This window comes from Dryobates pubescens, chromosome 13 (genome assembly GCF_014839835.1).
Source record: "Dryobates pubescens isolate bDryPub1 chromosome 13, bDryPub1.pri, whole genome shotgun sequence".
Lineage (NCBI taxonomy): Eukaryota > Metazoa > Chordata > Aves > Piciformes > Picidae > Dryobates > Dryobates pubescens.
Window position 1 is genome coordinate 21,545,687 of NC_071624.1, and position 21,089 is coordinate 21,566,775.

The window sequence follows — 21,089 nt, forward strand, 5'->3', positions numbered from 1 at the left end:
GATGCAGGCCAGGATGCCTTTGGCCCTCCTGGCTGCCCGGGCACACTGCAGGCTCATGTTCAGCCTACCATCGACCAGCACCCCCAGGTCCCTCTCTGCCTGGCTGCTCTCAGCCACTCAGCCTGTAGCTCTGCCTGGGGTTGCTGTGGCCAAAGTGCAGCACCTGGCACTTGGATGTGTTCAATCCCCTGCCCTTGGCCTCTGCCCATCTGTCCAGCCTGGCAAGGTCCCTCTGCAGAGCTCTCCTACCCTGTAACTGATCAACTCCTGCCCCCAGCTTGCTGTCATCTGCACATTTACTGCTGATGGACTCCATCCCCTCCTCCAGATCATCAATGAAGATATTGAACAGCATGGGGCCCAGCACTGATCCCTGGGGCACACCACTGGTGCCTGGCTGCCAGCTGGCTGTGGCACCATTCACCACCACTCTCTGGGCTCAGCCTCCAGCCAGTTCCTAACCCAGTGCAGTGAGCTCCCGTCCAAGGCAGGGGCTGGGAAGCCTGGGGACAAGGCACAGCAGGGGCAGCAGGACCAGGGCAGGAGGCAGCCTCAAAAGCTGCCAACCCTTGGGACAGAGCATCCCTGCCACAGCCTGGCACGGCTGGGACCCCTGCAGTGGGCAGGAGAGGCAGGCTGGAGGGTGCCAGGCACCACGGGGGGGCACCAGAGCTCCACCAGGCAGGAGCAGGCAGGTTGCCCAGGGAGGTTGTGGATGTCCTCCTCCCTGGAGGTGTTCAGCACCAGGCTGGACAAGCAACATCCACAACCTCCTCGGGCCTCCCGTGCCAGTCTCTCCTCACCCTCCCTCCCACCTTAAAGCCCCCCCCCCCCCTCCCCCCAACCCCAAAGAGGAGGCTGGAGGGAGCCAGGCTCCTGCAGATCAAATCTTATTGCTTGAGTGTGACAGACACAGAAGGTAAGGCACAGGAAGAAGGGCACCGGGGGTCGGGGTAGCTCCCTGCCAGCCGCCCCGGCGCCCCAGGCGGCGCCGCCCCGGGCATCAGTGTCTCAGGCAGTCCTCAGTGACCCCCTGTGCAGCCAGCTCTGCCAGCACATTGTCCAGGTAGTTGGGGTCAGGGTAGCCATGGCCACTGAGGTTTGTGTCCATCTCTGTCTTGTGGTGGATCTCGTTCCACACCACGGTGTTGCTCTCGCCGGTGGTGCTGGAGGTGCCCACGGTGAAGATCAGGCGACGCCTCCAGGCCACCCTCAGGAGCTCCAGGACCTGCAGGTGGGGAGAGGGACAGCCAACAAAGGTGACCCTCAGCAGCTCCAGGAAGAGCTCAGCTGGGCAAGAAGCTTGGGGAGCCAAAGCCCTGCCGTAAGCAAGGAGGAAAGCAAAGATCCCAGCCCCAGAAGTGGTCTCTCAGAACCCCAGCAGGGAAGGGCTGGAAGGAAACCTCTGGAGGTCATCCAGGCCTGGAGCAGGGCACCCACAGCACAATGCCCAGCGGGGGTTGGGAGCTCTCCACACAAGGACACTCCACAGCCTCTCTGGTAGAATGGTTTGGGTTGGAAGGGAGCTCTGGAGATCACCCAGGCCAAGCCCCTCTCCAGCAGGGCACCCACAGCAGCTTGCCCAGCACCACAATGCCCAGGGGGCAGGCGGGGGGGGGGGGAGCGGCGGCGGGCAGGCGGGGGGGGGGGGGATGGAGCGGCGGCAGGCAGGCGGGGGGGGGGAGCGGCGGCGGCGGCGGGCAGGCGGGGGGGGGGGAGCGGCGGCGGGCAGGCGGGGGGGGGAGCGGCGGCGGGCAGGCGGGCAGGCGGGGGGGGGGGGGGAGCGGCGGCGGGCAGGCGGGGGGGGGGGGGAGCGGCGGCGGGCAGGCGGGGGGGGGGGGGAGCGGCGGCGGGCAGGCGGGGGGGGGGGGGGAGCGGCGGCGGGCAGGCGGGGGGGGGGGGGGAGCGGCGGCGGGCAGGCGGGGGGGGGGGGAGCGGCGGCGGGCAGGCGGGGGGCGGGGGGAGCGGCGGCGGGCAGGCGGGGGGGGGGGGGGAGCGGCGGCGGGCAGGCGGGGGGGGGGGGGGGAGCGGCGGCGGGCAGGCGGGGGGGGGGGGGAGCGGCGGCGGGCAGGCGGGGGGGGGGGGAGCGGCGCGGCAGGCGGGGGGGGGGGGGAGCGGCGGCGGGGCAGGCGGGGGGGGGGGGGGGAGCGGCGGCGGGCAGGCGGGGGGGGGGGGGAGCGGCGGCGGGCAGGCGGGGGGGGGGGGGGGAGCGGCGGCGGGCAGGCGGGGGGGGGGGGGCGCTGCTCTCCTACCTTCCTGCCCTTCTCGTTGTCGGGCAGGTAGCAGCGGCGCGGGAAGCCTCTGGCCGTGTAGGGCAGCCCAGGGTTGGGGTGCTCAGGGCCCTGCAAGACAGAAGGCACATCTGGCATGGACAGCTCTGCCCTCAGCAGCTGGATGTAGAACACAGAATGAGCCAGATTGGAAGAGAGCTCAGAGATCATCCAGCCCAACCTCTCACCCAGCACCAGCTGATCGGCTAAACCATGGCACCAAGGGCCTCAGCCAGGCTCTTCCTAAACACCTCCAGGGATGGGGACTCCACCACCTCCCTGGGCAGCACATCCCAAGGGCCAATCTCCCTCTCTGTGAAAGATCTCTTCCTCCAGCCCAAACCTCCCTTGGCACAGCTTGAGACTGTGTCCTCTTGTTCTGGTGCTGCTTGCCTGGGAGAAGAGACCAACCCCCACCTGGCTACAACCTCCCTTCAGGGAGTTGCAGAGAGCAAGAAGGTCTCCCCTGAGCCTCCTCTTCTGCAGGCTAAGCAACCCCAGCTCCCTCAGCCTCTCCTCCCAGGGCTGTGCTCCAGACCCCTCCCCAGCTTTGTTGCCCTTCTCTGGACACCTTCCAGCAGCTCAACATCTTTCCTGAACTGAGGAGCCCAGAACTGGACACAGGACTCAAGGTGTGGCCTGAGCAGTGCTGAGCACAGGGCACAAGGACTTCCCTGCTCCTGCTGGCCACACTGTTCCTGATGCAGGCCAGGATCATTGAGTCCAAACCAGCTCTGCCCATGCCAAAGGAGCAAAGTGCTGCTGCCAGGAGATATCTGACTTGTTCCTATGGGATTTGAGAGGCTGGAAAAAGGTCTTTGAATCACGGAAGTGTCAGGGTTGGAGGGGACCTCAAGGCTCAGCCAGTTCCAACCCCCCTGCCATGGGCAGGGACACCTCAGCAGGTTGCTCACAGCCACCTCCAGCCTGGCCTTCAAACCCAGCTGCAGGCTGTGAAAGCAGATGCTGGGATCTCAGCCACCCTGGGAGCAGAGCACAGCTCAGTCTGCTCCCTGCAGGCCTTGGGTGAGAGGCTGCTGCAGAGCCTGGGGCCACTCTCAAAGTGGGAGAGGATCCCAGAGCAGGGTCACAGAGTGCATTGGGTTGGAAGGGACCTCCAGAGGTCACCCAGCCCACCCCCCTGCAGTCAGCAAGGACATAGAATGGTCCAGGCTGGAAGGGACCCCCAGAGTCACCCAGTCCAACCCCCTGCAGCCACAGAATGGTCCAGGCAGGAAGGGACCCCCAGGGTCACCCAGCCCAACCCCCTGCAGCCACAGAATGGTCCAGGCTGGAAGGGACCCCCAGAGTCACCCAGCCCACCCCCCTGCAGTCAGCAAGGACATAGAATGGTCCAGGCTGGAAGGGACCCCCAGAGTCACCCAGTCCAACCCCCTGCAGCCACAGAATGGTCCAGGCAGGAAGGGACCTCCAGGGTCACCCAGTCCAACCCCCTGCAGCCACAGAATGGTCCAGGCTGGAAGGGACCCCCAGAGTCACCCAGCCCAACCCCCTGCAGCCACAGAATGGTCCAGGCTGGAAGGGACCCCCAGGGTCACCCAGTCCAACCCCCTGCAGCCACAGAATGGTCCAGGCTGGAAGGGACCCCCAGAGTCACCCAGCCCACCCCCCTGCAGTCAGCGAGGACATAGAATGGTCCAGGCAGGAAGGGACCCCCAGAGTCACCCAGCCCAACCCCCTGCAGCCACAGAATGGTCCAGGCTGGAAGGGACCCCCAGGGTCACCCAGCCCAACCCCCTGCAGCCACAGAATGGTCCAGGCAGGAAGGGACCCCCAGGGTCACCCAGTCCAACCCCCTGCAGCCAGCAGGGACATACCCAACTAGATCAGGTTGCTCAGAGCCCCATCAAGCCTGACCTTGAACCAGGGATGGGGCCTCCACCACCTTCTGCCTTTCCTGGGGGAGACTCAGTCACTGACAGACTGGAGAGCAGCCAGAGCAGGTGGTGGCTCCAGGCACCTCAGGCCATGGCCACCACTGGTCAGGCCTGGGCTGCCAGCAGGGGCTCCTCTACTCCACTCTGAGTGCTCAGGGTCCAGTTCTGGAGCCTCTGTGCCAGGAAGGCATCCAGAGAAGGGCCAGAAGGAGGAGCAGAGGGCTGGAGCTGCTCTGCTGTGAGGACAGACTGAGGGAGTTGGGGTTGTGCAGGCTGGAGAGGAGAAGGCTCCAGGGAGACCTCATTGTGGCCTTCCAGGGTCTGCAGGGGGCTCCAGGAAAGCTGGGGAGGGACTTTGGAGGGTGTCAGGGAGGGACAGGATTCGGGGGGATGGAGCAGAACTAGAAGTGGGGAGATGGAGATTGGATGTGAGGAAGAAGTTGTTCCCCAGGAGGGTGGTGAGAGCCTGGCACAGGTTGCCCAGGGAGGTGGTGGAAGCCTCCTGCCTGGAGGTGTTTGCAGCCAGGCTGGAGGTGGCTGTGAGCAACCTGCTGCAGTGTGAGGTGTCCCTGGCCATGGCAGGGGGTTGGAGCTGGCTGAGCCTTGAGCTCCCTGCCAGCCCTGCCAGCTGGGTGATGACTCCATGGCAGCAGCTGGCTGCAGGCTCTGCCTTGCCCACAGCCTCACCTGGATGCCCCTGCTGATGTGGTACACGATCTGGATGGTGCCACAGTCCCTGTGGCCAGGCAGGGACTGGGGGAAGGTGGAGACCTCCATCCTGCCCTTGGGCTGGGTGCCAGTCTTCTCCCCATAGATGGTCTTGCAGGAGGGACACTGCAGGCTCCCATCCTGCGAGGGGCACAGAGCAGGCAGCGTCAGGGCTGGGCAGCAGGAGCCCCCAGGCAGGGGGCAGCCAAGGGGCACCCCAGCTGGCACCTGCTTGGCACTGCAGTGCATGGCCAGCAGGCAGAAGTGGGGGTGGCAGGGGGCAGGCTGGGTGCCAGGCTCATGGCAGGGGGCACCCCAGCTGGTACCTGGGTGCCATTGCAGTACATGGCCAGCAGGCAGAGCAGGTGGAAACAGTGGTGGCAGGGGGCAGGCTGGGTGCCATGCTCATGGCAGGGGGCAGGCTGGGGGCAGGCTGGGGGCAGCCCAGCTGGTACCTGGGTGCCATTGCAGTACATGGCCAGCAGGCAGAGCAGGTGGAAGCGATGGTGGCAGGGGGCAAGCTGGGTGCCATGCTCATGGCAGGGGGCAGGCTGGGTGCCAGGCTCATGGCAGGGGGCAGGCTGGGGCACCCCAGCTGGCACCTGGGTGCCATTGCAGTACATGGCCAGCAGGCAGAGCAGGTGGAAGCGGTGGTGGCAGGGGGCAGGCTGGGTGCCAGGGGGCAGGCTGGGGGCAGCCCAGCTGGTACCTGGGTGCCATTGCAGTACATGGCCAGCAGGCAGAGCAGGTGGAAGCAGTGGTGGCAGGGGGCAGGCTGGGGGCAGCCCAGCTGGCACCTGGGTGCCATTGCAGTACATGGCCAGCAGGCAGAGCAGGAGGAAGCGATGGTGGCAGGGGGCAGGCTGGGTGCCATGCTCATGGCAGGGGGCAGGCTGGGTGCCAGGCTCATGGCAGGGGGCAGGCTGGGGCACCCCAGCTGGCACCTGGGTGCCATTGCAGTACATGGCCAGCAGGCAGAGCAGGAGGAAGCGGTGGTGGCAGAGGGCAGGCTGGGTGCCAGGCTCATGGCAGGGGGCAGGCTGGGGCACCCCAGCTGGCACCTGGGTGCCATTGCAGTACATGGCCAGCAGGCAGAGCAGGTGGAAGCGATGGTGGCAGGGGACAGGCTGGGTGCCATGCTCATGGCAGGGGGCAGGCTGGGGGCAGGCTGGGTGCCAGGGGGCAGGCTGGGGCACCCCAGCTGGTACCTGGGTGCCATTGCAGTACATGGCCAGCAGGCAGAGCAGGTGGAAGCGGTGGTGGCAGGGGGCAGGCTGGGTGCCAGGGGGCAGGCTGGGGGCAGCCCAGCTGGTACCTGGGTGCCATTGCAGTACATGGCCAGCAGGCAGAGCAGGTGGAAGCAGTGGTGGCAGGGGGCAGGCTGGGGGCAGCCCAGCTGGCACCTGGGTGCCATTGCAGTACATGGCCAGCAGGCAGAGCAGGAGGAAGCGATGGTGGCAGGGGGCAGGCTGGGTACCATGCTCATGGCAGGGGGCAGGCTGGGTGCCAGGCTCATGGCAGGGGGCAGGCTGGGGCACCCCAGCTGGTACCTGGGTGCCATTGCAGTACATGGCCAGCAGGCAGAGCAGGTGGAAGCGGTGGTGGCAGGGGGCAGGCTGGGTGCCAGGGGGCAGGCTGGGGGCAGCCCAGCTGGTACCTGGGTGCCATTGCAGTACATGGCCAGCAGGCAGAACAGGTGGAAGCAGTGGTGGCAGGGGGCAGGCTGGGGGCAGCCCAGCTGGCACCTGGGTGCCATTGCAGTACATGGCCAGCAGGCAGAGCAGGAGGAAGCGATGGTGGCAGGGGGCAGGCTGGGTGCCATGCTCATGGCAGGGGGCAGGCTGGGGGCAGGCTGGGTGCCAGGGGGCAGACTGGGGGGCACCCCAGCTGGTACCTGGGTGCCATTGCAGTACATGGCCAGCAGGCAGAGCAGGTGGAAGCGGTGATGGCAGGGGGCAGGCTGGGTGCCATGGGGCAGGCTGGGGCACCCCAGCTGGTACCTGGGTGCCATTGCAGTACATGGCCAGCAGGCAGAGCAGGTGGAAGCGATGGTGGCAGGGGGCAGGCTGGGTGCCAGGCTCATGGCAGGGGGCAGGCTGGGTGCCAGGGGGCAGGCTGGGGCACCCCAGCTGGTACCTGGGTGCCATTGCAGTACATGGCCAGCAGGCAGAGCAGGTGGAAGTGGTGGTGGCAGCGCCGCAGGCGTCCGACCAGCTCCGGGGCCAGGCCGGCAGCCTGGGAGGTGTCGCCGTAGCCCGAGGGGCAGCAGAGCTTCTCCATGCAGATGAGGCAGTCCTGCAGGGCAAGGCAGAGAGCAGAGCAGGGTCGGCACGGCCTCAGCACCAGCACTCAGCCTGCCAGGCAAGGAGATGCTGCAGGCCGTGCCCCAAGGCCTGCAGGGACGGCCCCAGGGGCAGTGGTTTGGGGCAGAGCAGATTGAGATTGGATGTGAGGAGCAAGTTGTGCCCCAGGAGGCTGCTGGGATGCTGCCACAGGTTGCCCAGGGAGGTGGTTGAGGCCTCATCCCTGGAGATAATGAAGGTGAGGCTGGACAGGGCCCTGAGCAACCTGCTCTGGTGGGGGATGTCCCTGCTGGGTGCAGGGGCTTGGACTGGGTGAGCTCTGGAGGTCCCTTCCCACCCAACCCATGCTGCAATTCTTCCTGGAGAGACTGAAGGCCACAGAGAGAGATCTCCCCTGGTGGCTACCATCCCCCTCCAGCACCTCCCAGGCAGCCCAGGCAGAGAGCTGCCCCCCAGCAGGAGGGAGGAGTGGGACTGAGCATGGCTGCATCCCCCCAGAGCAGCCTCGGGGCAGGGTTTGGAGCTCTGCTTCTGACCCCTGGGGGGAGACCAAAGCCAAACTCCCTGCTCCAGCCCAGGCCACAGAGCCGGCTCCAAGGGGATCCACAGGATGAGGGACTGGGTTGGGTCCTCTCAAGGCCACCCAGCCCAACCCCCTGCACCCCACAGGGACATCCTCAGGCTGCTCAGAGCCCCACACAACCTGACCTGCACTGCTGCCAGCCACAGGGCAGCTCCCAGCTCTCTGGGCAGCCTGGGCCAGGCTTTCACCAGCTGCTCAAGGCCTCATCCAGCCAGGCCTTCAACACCTCCAGGGAGAACATCCACAAGCTCCCTGGGCAACCTCAGGTTGGAAGGAATTATTGAGAGTAAGGCTGGGGAGACTCTGGCACAGGTTGCCCAGGGAGGCTGTGGCTGTGCCCTGCCTGGAGATGTTCAGCACCAGGGTGGACAGGACAAAAAACTTCCTCAAGGCCTCACCTTGAACACCTCCAGGCAGGAGGCAGCCACAGCCTCCCTGGGCAACCTGTGCCAGAGTCTCCCCAGCCTCACTGCAAAGAATCTCTTCCTCATCTCCAGTCTCAGTCTCCCCTCTCCCAGCTCAAAGCCATTGTTCCTCACCCTGGCACTCCCAGCCCTTGCCCAAAGTCCCTCCCCAGCTCTCCTGGAGCCCCTTCAGGTACTAGCACCTCAGTTTCAGGTCTCCAGTTCTGGGCTCCTCAGGTCCAGAAGGACATTGAGAGACTTGAAGGTGTCCAGAGAAGGGCAACAAAGCTGGGGAGGGGTCTGGAGCACAACCCTGTGAGGAGAGGCTGAGGGAGCTGGGGTTGCTTAGCCTGCAGAAGAGGAGGCTCAGGGGAGACCTTCTTGCTCTCTGCAACTCCCTGAAGGGAGGTTGGAGCCAGGTGGGGGTTGGGCTCTTCTCCCAGGCACCCAGCAACACAACAAGAGGACACAGTCTCAAGCTGTGCCAGGGGAGGTTTAGGCTGGAGGAGAGGAAGAAATTCTTCCCAGCAAGAGAGATTGGCCCTTGGGATGTGCTGCCCAGGGAGGTGGTGGAGTCCCCATCCCTGGAGGTGTTCAGGAGGGGATTGGATGTGGCACTTGGAGCCATGGGTTAGTAGTCAGGAGGTGTTGGGTGACAGCTTGGAATTGATGATCTCTGAGGTCTTTTCCAACCTTATTGATTCTATGATTCTTTTTCCCCCCCCCCCTCCTCAGGCTCAAACATTTCTCCTCCTCTCCACTCTCAATCTCCTAGGTTGGAAGATCCCCAGTTCCCCCCTGGGAATGCATGGCTGCTGTGGGCAGTGCTCTCTGCAGCACTCAGCCAGCATGGCCCAGCCATGGCCCAGCCTCAGCCCCAGCTGGGCACCAGGCTGGGCTCCTGCCAGGCACAGCCATCAATGAGCCCTGGCTGGAGCCAGCTGCAGGCCTGGGCAAGTCCTGCAGGAAAGGGAAGTGGTTGGAGCAGATGCAAGTGGTCAGCACAGCTGCCTCCCTCTGCTGCTCCTCACGTGGGGACCTCAGGCTGAGTGCTGTCTGGCAGGGCCCTGGGTGAGGAGCTCTGGAGGCCTTGGCAAGCTCTGCTGTGGGCTGGGGAGCAGCTGGCAGCCCTGCTGCAGTGTGGCTGTGAGCAGGACAGAGTGGGGCACCAGAGCTGGCACCTGCCCTGCTCTCACAGCAGGCTGGAATGGGCTGGGTGGGAAAGGACTTGCAAGGCCACCCAGTCCCACCCCCTGCAGCCCCCAGGGACAGCTGCAGCCACAGCAGGCTGCTCCCAGCCCCACACAGCCTGCCCTGCACTGGGGCCAGCCCTGGGGCAGCTCCCAGCTCTCTGGGCAGCCTGGGCCAGGCTCTCCCCACCCTCAGCACCAAACATTTCTCCTCCTCTCCACTCTGGATCTCCTGGGCTGGATCAGACCTTTCAGATCAGGGAGTCCAAGCCTTACCCCAGCCCTGCCAGGGCTCCACTCAGCCATGGCCCTCAGCACCACATCTGCACAGCTCTCAAACCCCTCCAGGCCTGGGGACTCCACCACTGCCCTGGGCAGCCTGGGCCAGGCCTGGACAGCCCTCAAGGGGAAGAAATTGTTCCTCATGCCCAAGCTAAGCCTCCCCTGGGGCAACCTGAGGCTGTTTCTTTATGTCATGGTGCTGCTACCCTTGAGAGGAGAGCAGCTCCCACCTCACTCAGCCTCCTTGCAGGAAGCTACAGGGAGCCAGAAGGTCTCCTCTCAGTCTCCTTTTCTCCAGATGAACAACAGCAGTTCCTCCCCAGCCCTGCTCTCCAGACCCTTCCCCAGCTGCCTTGCTCTTCTCTGGCCCTGCTCCAGCCCTCAAAGTCCTTCTGGGAGTGAGTGACCCAAAACTGAACCCAGGATTCAAGCTGTGCCCTCCCCAGTGCCCAGCCCAGGAGGACAATCCCTGCCCTGCTCCTGCTGCCCACACCATTGCTGCTCCAGGCCAGGCTGCTGGTGACCTTCTTGGCCACCTGGGCACCCCCTGGCTCATCTGCAGCTGCTGCCAACCAGCACCCCCAGGGCCTTTTCCCCCAGGCAGTTTCCAGCTGCTCTGCCCCCAGCCTGGAGCCCTCCTGGGGTTGTTGTGCCCCAAGGTCAGGACCCAGCCCTTGGCCTTGTTAAGCCTCATCCCACTGGCCTCAGCCCATGGATCCAGCCTGGCCAGGTCCCTCTGCAGAGCCTCCCTGCCCTCCAGCAGGTAATGCTGCTTGGTCTTGGGTGAGTGGTACTGGCTTGTGTGAGGGACCCAAAACTGACCCCAGGATTCAAGCTGTGGCCTCCCCAGGCTCAAACATTTCTCCTCCTCTCCACTCTCAAGCTCCCTCTTGCACTTCAAACCATCTCCCCTTGGCCTGGCCCAGCAGGCCCTGCTCAGAAGTCTGTCCCCAGCTCTCTGATCTCCCCTTGAGGCACTGCAAGGCCACCAGAAGCTCTCCCTGGAGCCTTCTCCTCTCCAGGCTGCCCAAGGCCAACTCTCCCTGCCTGGGCTCGCAGCAGAGGGCTTCCAGCCCTGCTGTGGCCTCCTCTGGGCTCACTCCAGCAGAGGGAGGCTATCCCCAAGCTCAGATCTTCCTCCCCCACCTCTGATGAGCACAGGGCAGCAGCTCCTGCGTGCAGCCTCCAGGCAGCGCTGAGGCCTCTGCACCAAGGGCCAAGGTGCCACTGCCAGCAGGGCTGAGGGGGGAGCTCAGGGGCTGCTGGGACAGCCTGCCAGGGAAGGGGCCCCTGGGAAGCTGGGGCTGTGCTCTCACCTGCTCAGGGGGAGTGCCCTTCACCTCCTCCAGGTACCTCCTCACCACTGCCTCCGGCTCGGTCGGGGTGGCTGCACCGGGAGAGAGCAGAGAAGGAGACTTGAGCCATGCCAGCAGACCTGGGGGGCACACATGGGGAGAGCCAGAGGGGGGAGACAAGTCACTGGCCAGGGTGCCAAGGAGAAAGGTTAGGGTCAGAAGGCAGAAGAGGCTGCTCCAAGTCATCCCTGCAAGTCCCCCAGAGGCTTGGCCACCACTGGCACCTCGAGTGCCACAGATGGGAGATGCCCAGAGACACCCAGGGCCACCCAGGGATGCCCAGGGCCACCCAGGGCCCTGCCTGCAGCTGCTCCACTCCACTCTGCAGACTCACAGAAAGGGTAGGAAGGGACCTTGAAGATCACCCAGCTCCAACCCCCCTGCCTTGGGCAGAGACACCTCCAGGCTGCTCCACTCCTCCCCACACACCCAGCCAGGCCCCAGCTGGACCTCTGAAGCACAGCAGAGGAGCAAAGTGGGAGGCCCACACTCAAGCCAAGGATGCTGTGGTCTCAGGAGACACAGGAGGACACCACCCATGCTGCCCAAGGGGGAAGAAGCCATTCCCACATCACCCCCAGGAGGCCCAGCAGGACCCCCAGCTTCAGGCCCTCCTTGGAGGGTACCCAGCAAGAGCCAGCAGAGGTCACAGGAACACAAACCAAGGCAGCTTCCTGCAGCACAGGACACTGAGACCCTCTCCAGTGGCCTCACTACAGTCCCTGGTCCCCACACACCCAGGCAGGGGACCCAGCACTGGCAGCACTGTGCCTCCCCCTGCACCCCCAAAGCCTTACAGCCCCCAAGGGGCCTCCCCCTGCACCCCCAAAGCCTCTGGCTGGAAAAGCATCAAGAGAGAGCAGGGAGCTGCTGTGGCACCCCTCAGGAAAGCAAAGCCTGGCTCCAGCAGGAAGGGAGGGAGGGAGGGGGGCAGTGTTCTGGGGGAGCACTGCTCATGGTGGAGGCAGAGGAGCAGAAGGGAATCACAGAGTGGCAGGGGCTGGAAGGGAGCTCCAGAGCTCATCCAGGCCAACCCCCTGCCAGAGCAGGGTCACCCTGCTCACACAGGAACTCATCCAGGCAGGCTGTGAATACCTCCAGAGAGGGAGGCTCCACAGCCCCCCTGGGCAGCCTGCTCCAGGGCTCTGGCACCTCACAGGGAAAACATTTTCCTCCTGTTTCCAAGGAGCTTCCTCTGCCTCAGCTTCCACCACTGCCCCCGGTGGGACCAGCCACAGGCTGTGGAAGAGGCCAAGGCCTGAATGGAACAGATCCTGCAGCCTCTGCCAACCCCTTACCACACCTGCACCAAAGAAAGCTTTCCTCATCTCCAACCTAAGCCTCCCCTGGCACAATTTCAGGCCATTTTCTCTCCTTCTATCACCTGAGCCTAGGGAGCAGAGCCCAGCTGCCACCTGGCTCCAGCCTCCTCTCAGGGAGCTGCAGAGAGCAATGAGGTCTCCCTCAGCCTCCTCTTCTCCAGACCAAACACCCCCAGCTCCCTCAGCTGCTCCTCCCCAGCCCTGTTCTCCAGACCCTTCCCCAGACCTGCTCCAGCCTCTCCAAGTCCTTCATGGAGTGAGGAGCCCAGAGCTGACTGCAGGATTAGAAGTGCAGCCCCACCAGGGCAGGTGATGAAGGGATGCCCACTCTGAGTGCCAGAGCTGGGCAGGAGAGAGGCCAAACATCTTGGGCAGAGCATGGCTGTGAGGATCAGCTGCTGGAGACCCTTAGCCAGGGAGGTGGTAACAGGAACTAAGCCAAGGAACAGCTCAGGAGCAGCTGTGTCCCACCCTGGAGGCTCAGCCAGCCCCAACCCCCCTGCCATGGGCAGGGACACCTCACACCACAGCAGGTTGCTCACAGCCACATCCAGCCTGGCTGCAAACACCTCAACACCAGCAAGAGAGACTGGCCACTGGGATGTGCTGCCCAGGGAGGTGGTGGAGTCCCCATCCCTGGAGGTGCTCAAGGAAGGCTTGGATGTGGCACTGGGAGCCATGGATCACAGAATCACCAAAGTTGGAAGAGACCTCAAAGATAATTGAGTCCAAGCTGTCACCCAACACCTCCTGACAACTAACCCATGGCTCCAAGTGCCACATCCAATCCCCTCCTGAACACCTCCAGGGATGGGGACTCCACCACCTCCCTGGGCAGCACATCCCAATGGCTAACAACTCCCCCAGTGAAGAACTTTCTCCTCACCTCCAGCCTAAACTTCCCCTGGCACAGCTTGAGACTGTGTCCTCCTGTTCTGGTGCTAGGGGCCTGCCTGGGAGAAGAGACCAACTCCCACCTGGCTACAACCTCCCTTCAGGGAGTTGGAGAGAGCAAGAAGGTCTCCCCTGAGCCTCCTCTTCTGCAGGCTAAGCAACCCCAGCTCCCTCAGCCTCTCCTCACAGGGCTGTGCTCCAGACCCCTCCCCAGCTTTGTTGCCCTTCTCTGGACACCTTCCAGCAGCTCAACATCTGAGCACAGGGCACAAGGACTTCCCTGCTGGCCACACTCTTCCTGATGCAGGCCAGGATGCCCTTGGCCTTCTTGGCCCCTGGGCACACTGCTGGCTCCTGTTCAGCTGCTGTCCACCACTACCCCCAGAGCTGCCCCAGCACTGCAGGGAGGTCTCAGCAGAGCACAGCAGAGGGGCAGAATCCCCTCCCTGCCCCTGCTGCCCACACTGCTGGGGATCAGCCCAGGCCAGGCTGGGCTGGCAGTGCTCAGTGCCAGCTCCTGTCCTGCTTTGCACCCCCAAGTCCTTCTCCCCAGCCTGGATGGACACTGGGGGTGCCCTGAGCCAGGCCCTGCCCAGCTCTCACTGGATCTCTCCGGGGTGGCAGCTCCCAGAGGGGTGCAGGAGGGCAAAGGGCTCCACCAAGCAGAAGCTCAGGGCACAGCCAGGTCCACCTCTGCCTGCTGGCAGCTGCAGGGGCCAGGGGGGGCTCCTGTACAGAGCTCATCCCTAGCAGGGACCAAGCCCCTGCTGATCCCAGGAGCCATGCTCAGGCCAGGGCTGGGGAGGGCAGAGCTGGCAGGGAGCTCCCCTGCAGCCTGCCCTGAGCAGGTGAGGAGCAGGCACAGATCCTGCTCCCCCTGGCCTCCCCCTGGGGGGCACTCCGGGACCCACCGCCGCCCGGGGGGCTGCCCCAGCTCAGACCTGTCCCCCCAACAGGTCAGAGAAGATAGAATCACAGCTTGCACTGGGTTGGAAGGGGCCCTGGGAGGTCACCTTGGCCAAGCCCCCTGCAGCCAGCAGGGACCTCTCCAACTGCAGCAGGCTGCCCAGGGCCACAGCAAGTTTGACCTTCAGTGTGGCCAGGGGCAAGGCTTCAAGCACCTCCCTGTGCCAGTGTCCCCTCACTGTGCAGAGCTTCCTCCTGCTGCCCAGCCTCAGCCTCCCCTGCTCCAGCTTCAACCCCCTGCCCCTTGTCCTATCACTCCAAGTCCTCCTGAGCAGTCCCTCCCCAGCCTTCCCCTAGGTCTCCTCCAGCTCTTGCAATGCAGCTCTAAGGCCTTCTCCTCTCTAGGCTGAACAACCCCAACCCTGAGGTTGCCCAGGGAGCTTCTGGATGTCCTTCCCCCCGCGGAGATGTTGAGCACCAGGCTGGACACAAAGCCAACTTCACCAACCCTGAACACCTCCAGCAAAGGAGACACAACCACAGCCTCTCCCCAGGGCTGTTCCCCCCACCCTCACTGCAGAGAGTTTCCTCCTCATCCAATCAATCAAATCAAACCACAGAGGGAGGGAGAAAGAGAGGGAGGAGGGAGGGAGAAAGAGAGGGAGGAGGGAGGGAGAAAGAGAGGGAGGAGGGAGGGAGAAAGAGAGGGAGGAGGGAGGGAGAAAGAGAGGGAGGAGGGAGGGAGAAAGAGAGGGAGGAGGGAGGGAGAAAGAGAGGGAGGAGGGAGGGAGAAAGAGAGGGAGGAGGGAGGGAGAAAGAGAGGGAGGAGGGAGGGAGAAAGAGAGGGAGGAGGGAGGGAGAAAGAGAGGGAGGAGGGAGGGAGAAAGAGAGGGAGGAGGGAGGGAGAAAGAGAGGGAGGAGGGAGGGAGAAAGAGAGGGAGGAGGGAGGGAGAAAGAGAGGGAGGAGGGAGGGAGAAAGAGAGGGAGGAGGGAGGGAGAAATAGAGTGAGGACGGAGTGAGAAATAGAGGGAGGAGGGACTCAGAAATAGAGAGAGGAGGGAGGGAGAAAGAGAGGGAGGAGGGAGGGAGAGAGAAGAGGAGGAGGGAGGGAGAAAGAGAGGGAGGAGGGAGGGAGAAAGAGAGGGAGGAGGGAGGGAGAAAGAGAGGGAGGAGGGAGGGAGAAAGAGAGGGAGGAGGGAGGGAGAAAGAGAGGGAGGAGGGAGGGAGAAAGAGAGGGAGGAGGGAGGGAGAAAGAGAGGGAGGAGGGAGGGAGAAAGAGAGGGAGGAGGGAGGGAGAAAGAGAGGGAGGAGGGAGGGAGAAAGAGAGGGAGGAGGGAGGGAGAAAGAGAGGGAGGAGGGAGGGAGAAAGAGAGGGAGGAGGGAGGGAGAAAGAGAGGGAGGAGGGAGGGAGAAAGAGAGGGAGGAGGGAGGGAGAAAGAGAGGAGGAGGGAGGGAGAAAGAGAGGAGGAGGAGGAGAAAGAGAGGGAGGAGGCGGAGAAAGAGAGGAGGAGGAGGAGAAAGAGGGGAGGAGGGGGGAAGAGAGGGAGGAGGGGGAGAAAGAGAGGGAGGGGGAGAAAGAGAGGGAGGAGGGAGGGAGAAAGAGAGGGAGGAGGGAGGGAGAAAGAGAGGGAGGAGGGAGGGAGAAAGAGAGGGAGGAGGGAGGGAGAAAGAGAGGGAAAGGAGATGACAAAGAGGAGATGGAAGCAGACCTCAAGAGGGTGGTTTGGGGAGGGGAAGGGAGGGGAGAGGGAGAGCAGGAACTACCTTTCTTGGCCACTTTCCTCCCCTCCTTAACTGAGCTGTGTTTTTTAGTGGCTCTATGGGTGGTGGCAGCTGGAGGCACACAGGTGAGGTGAGCGGGGAGTCCGGCGGCTGACATCAGTATAGCCGAGATGCCTACAGCAGGAGGGGGGAGAGCGACATGCAGGGGGGGAGGGAGGGAGGGGGAGGGGAGGGGAGGGGGGAGACAAGTTCATTACAGCCCCAAATTAAAACCAAAAGAGGGAGGGGGAAAAAAACAATCATCACAATGATCAAACCAACCAAATCCAAACCAAACCAAACCCTCCTGAGATCCAGCGGAGGACAACGGCCGGGCGAGAGGGGAGGGAGGGAGGGAGGGAGGGAAGGAGGATGGAAGCAGGGGGGTGGGGAGCGGGGCACAGAGCTCCCTGCAGGGGCAGGTTAGAATCTGAAGGCAGCCCAGCAGGCCAGAGGCAGCTCCCCAGCTCCCAGCAGCATGGCAGGCAGGCTGAGGGCCAAGCCTAGCCGCAGGCAGGAGCTCATTGCACAGCACCAGGGGTGCCCAGCGCCCCCGTGCCAGCCCTGGCACCCGGCAAGGACACTCACCCAGGAGCTGCCTGCTGGAGTTCTGGAGCCCTAGAAGGGTGCAGCTGGGTGGCTGCAGGCCCTCTGCAGCTCAGTTGGGCTTGCAGCTGGGCTGGGGGATGCTGAGCTGCTGCTGCTGCTGCTGGGCAGAGCTGCTCTGCCACGGCAGCGCTGCCTGAGCTGTGGGGCTGGGAGGGAAAGCAAAGCCACCTGAGAAGGGCTTTCCCCTCTCACCCTGAGGTGGTTCTTCCTGGCACTCTGCTCAGCCAAGCAGCAGGCACTGGGGCCAGTCCTGTGTCCAGCTCTGGGCTCCTCAGCTCAAGAAGGACATTGAGAGACTTGAAGGTGTCCAGAGAAGGGCAAGAAAGCTGGGGAGGGGTCTGGAGCACAGCTCTGGGAGGAGAGGCTGAGGGAACTGGGGTTGCTTAGCCTGCAGAAGAGGAGGCTCAGGGGAGACCTTCTTGCTCTCTGCAACTCCCTGAAGGGAGGTTGTAGCCAGGTGGGGGTTGGTCTCTTCTCCCAGGCACCCAGCACCAGAACAAGAGGACACAGTCTCAAGCTGTGCCAGGGGAGGTTCAGGCTGGAGGTGAGGAAGAAATTCTTCCCAGCAAGAGAGATTGGCCCTTGGGATGTGCTGCCCAGGGAGGTGGTGGAGTCCCCATCCCTGGAGGTGTTCAAGGAAGGCTTGGATGTGGCACTTGGAGCCGTGGTTTAGGGGTTAGGGACTAGGTCATAGGTTGGACTTGATGATCTCTGAGGTCTTTTCCAACCTGGTTGATTGAGTCTAGGGCTGGCACCTGCCTGGGCTCCAGGGTCTGCAGGCATGGAGGCTGCTGAAGGGCATTGGCCTCCCCCACCTGCCACAGCCCTGACCTTGGGGGTGTGAGGGATGAAGGATATCAGCCCCAGGCTCCTCCTCAGCCCACCCCAGAGCTTCTGGCCCATCCTCTCACCCCAAAAGCCCCTCCTCAGCCTCCCAAAGCTCCCCATAAGCTCCCCCCAAAGCCCCTCCTCAGCTCCCCATAAGCTCCCCCCAAAGCCCAGCTGCTCACCCCCAAAGCTCCTCCAAAGCTCCCCTCCAGCTGCTTGCCCCCATAGCTCCCCCTCATCCCCTCACCCCCCACAGCTCCCCCCTCAGCTGCTCACCCCCCCCAAACCTCCCCCTCCAGCCCCTTGCCCCTCCAGCCAGCCTGCAGTGCCCCCAGCTGCACCCTCGCTGCCCTCAAGCAGGGCAGCAGTGCCAGGCTGGCTGGCTGGGGGCTGGAGCTGCCTCTCCAAAGCAGCTGCCCCCTGCTCACCCCACAGCATCTCCTCCCTGCCACTCCCCTCCATCCCAGCACCCCCATGCTGGGAGGCAGCTCAGCTCCAGCCTCCCCCCTCCCAGGTAGCTGTGAGCAGGGGATGCCCTGGGCTGGGGACCCTGCAGGGGACAACCATGCCCTGCAGGCCAGGGAGAGCTGCAGGGCTGCTCCATGCTGGCCTGAGGGGCTGCTTGCTGCTTCTCAGCCCCAACCACCCTCCCCAGGCAGCAGCTGTCCTGCTGAGCCCCTCTGCCTTGGCCCTTCCCACCTGGGGCAGCCAGCACCAGCGCTGAGCCAGGGTGCTCACAGCTGCAGGCACCCCCAAAGCCAGCAGCACCCCCAAAACTTGCTTCTGGCCATGCAAACCCCACAGCTTGGGCTGGGAAAGGCCTCTGAGAGCCATCCAGGACAGCATCAGCCCAGCACCACCACAGCCCCCAAGGGCCTTGAACCCCTCCAGGCATGGGGACTCCCCCAGCTCCCTGGGCAGCCTGGGCCAGGGCCTGACCCACTCTGGCAGCAGAGAAATTGTTCCTCCTCTCCAAGCTGGCCCTCCCATGAGGCAACTTGAGGCCATTTCTTCTCCTCCTGTCACCTGGAACTTAAGAGACCTCTGAGCTCAGCCAGCCCAAGCACTCCCCCAGAGCTCACAGCCACACCACTGCTGCTCAGCCACTGCACCACAGCCCTCAGCACCACATCCATGTGGCTTTGAAACCCCTCCAGGGATGGGGACTCCCCCAGCTCCCTGGGCAGCCTGGGCCAGGGCCTGAGAGCCCTTGCTGGGAAGAAAGGATTCCTAATATCCAACCTGAACCTCCCCTGGTGCAGCCTGAGGCCATCTCTTGCCCTGTCACTTATTCCTAGGGAGCAGAGCCCAGCCCCCCCCTGGCTCCAGCCTCCTCTCAGGGAGCTGCAGAGAGCAATGAGGTCTCCCTCAGCCTCCTGTGCTCCAGGCTGAACACCCCCAGCTCCCTCAGCTGCTCCTCCCCAGCCCTGTTCTCCAGACCCTTCCCCAGCTTGGTTGCTCTTCTCTGGCCCTGCTCCAGCCTCTCAGTGTCCTTCTTGCAGTGAGGGACCCAAACCTGAGCCCAGGACTCAAGGGGTGGCCTCAGCAGTGCCCAGCACAGGGACACCATCTCTTCCCCACTCCTGCTGGTGACCTTCTTGGCCACCTGGGCACCCCCTGGGCTCACCTCCAGCTGCTCTCAGCCAGCCTCCTCTCCTCCAGGCTCAACACCCTCAGCTGCTCCTCCCCAGCCCTCTTCTCCAGACCCCTCCCCAGCTTTGTTGCCCTTCTCTGGACACCTTCAAGTCTCTCAATGTCCTCCTTGAACTGAGGGGCCCAGAACTGGACACAGGACTCAAGGTGTGACCTAACCAGTGCAGTGTACAGGGGCAGAATGACCTCCCTGCTCCTGCTGGCCACACTGTTCCTGATGCAGGCCAGGATGCCATTGGCCCTCTTGGCTGCCTGGGCACACTGCAGGCTCATGTTCAGCCTACCATCGACCAGCACCCCCAGGTCCCTCTCTGCCTGGCTGCTCTCAGCCACTCTGCCCCCAGCCTGTAGCACTGCCTGGGGTTGCTGTGGCCAAAGTGCAGCACCTGGCACTTGGATGTGTTCAATCTCCTGCCCTTGGCCTCTGCCCATCTGTCCAGCCTGGCAAGGTCCCTCTGCAGAGCTCTCCTACCCTCTAACAGATCAACTCCTGCCCCCAGCTTTGTGTCAGCTGCACAGCTACTGCTGATGGACTCCATCCCCTCCTCCAGATTATCAATAAAAATATTGACCAGGCTGGGGCCCAGCACTGATCCCTGGGGCACACCACTGGTGCCTGGCTGCCAGCTGGCTGTGGCACCATTCACCACCACTCTCTGGGCTCAGCCTCCAGCCAGTTCCTAACCCAGCTCAGAGTGCTGCTGTCCCAGCCAGGGGCTGACAGCTTGGCCAGCAGTTTGCTGTGGGGGATGGTGTCAAAGGCCTTGCTGCAGTCCAGGCAGACCACATCCACAGCCTGCCCCACAGCCACCAGGCAGTCACCTGGGCATGGAAGGAGATCAGGTTGGTCAGGCAGGACCTGCCCTCCCTAAATCCTACCCTCAACCAGGCTGAGCCTGCAGCCCTTCCCTGCTGCCAGGGGGACCTGCAGGAGGAGCTCACACAGCAGAAGCTGTTTGCTTCTGCATGAGGAGGACTGAAAGCCTGCAGCCTAGCAACAGCACCAGAGCTGCCTCCTGCACACTGCAGCAGGCAGGGACTGTCCCCTGCAGCAGAGGAAGGGCACTTGGAGGCACTGCCAGGAGAGCAGCAGCAGCTCCTGCTGGGCACTGAGCCTGCAGGCACAGCACTTCTGAACCAGGCCAAGGGCAAGGTCCTGCACCCAGCCTGGGGCAGTCCTTGCTACCAACCCAAGCTGGGGAGGAGGAGATGGAGAGCAGCCCTGCAGAGGAGGACTTGGGTGGGGGGAGAAGCTGCACAGGAGCCAGCAATGGGCACTGGCAGCACAGAAGGCCAAGGGCAGCCTGGGCTGCAGCCAAAGCAGTGTGGCCAGAGCTGGAGAGAGGGATCCTGCCCCTCTGCTCTGCTCTGGGGAGACCTCACCTGCAGGGCTGGGGCCAGAGATGGAGCCCTCAACACAGGAAGGACCTGGAGCTGATGGAGAGGCTCCAGAGGAGGCCATGGACACAATCAGAGGGTTGGAGAGCCTCTGCTGTGTGGACAGGCTGAGGGAGTTGGAGCTGTTCAGCCTGGAGAAGGCTTCAGGGAGACCTCAGAGCAGCAGTTCAGTATCTGAAGGGGAGCTGCAGGCAGGCTGGGCAGGGACTGCTCAGAAGGGGCTGTGGGCATAAGGCTGAGGGGCAATGGTTTGCAACTGGAGCAGGGGAGAGTCAGGTTGGAGCTCAGGAGGAAGCTCTGCACAGTGAGGCTGGGGAGACACTGGCACAGGCTGCCCAGGGAGGTGGTGCAGGCTCCAGCCCTGGAGACACTCAAGATCAGGCTCCAGGGGGCCCTGGGCAGCCTGCTCTGGCTGGAGGGGGCCAAGATGCCCTTGGAGGCTCCCTCCCAGCCTGCTGCAACCTGTGAATCCATGAGTGATGCCAGAGCTCAGCAGCTCATCCCAGCCAGGCTGCTGGTGCAGAGGGTGAGATCTGCCAGGGGAGCCCAGGCAGCGCCAGGGCTGAGCGGTGCCCAGAGGCAGCTGCCAGAGCAGGTTCTGCTGGGGAGCCAACCCCCCCTGCTGCTGCTGCTGCTCACAGGCACTGACACAGCACACAACAGGGCAGCAGCAGAGCCTGAGCCACCAACTCAGTGCTGCCTTCACAACCCCCACCCCCCAAAG

General features: G+C 63.9%; 1 protein-coding gene across 1 annotated transcript in view; it reads right to left on the minus strand.

Moving 5' to 3' along the window:
• Window positions 1-996: 996 nt before the first annotated feature.
• Window positions 997-21,089, minus strand: part of DTX2 (deltex E3 ubiquitin ligase 2) — a 40,175-nt gene continuing 20,082 nt past the window's right edge. Inside the window, 6 exon segments of the mRNA XM_054166410.1 lie at window positions 997-1,228; window positions 2,253-2,342; window positions 4,856-5,017; window positions 7,013-7,171; window positions 10,955-11,025; window positions 15,881-16,012. Of these exon segments, the coding sequence (XP_054022385.1) occupies window positions 1,004-1,228; window positions 2,253-2,342; window positions 4,856-5,017; window positions 7,013-7,171; window positions 10,955-11,025; window positions 15,881-16,012 (839 nt within the window). The 3' untranslated portion in view covers window positions 997-1,003.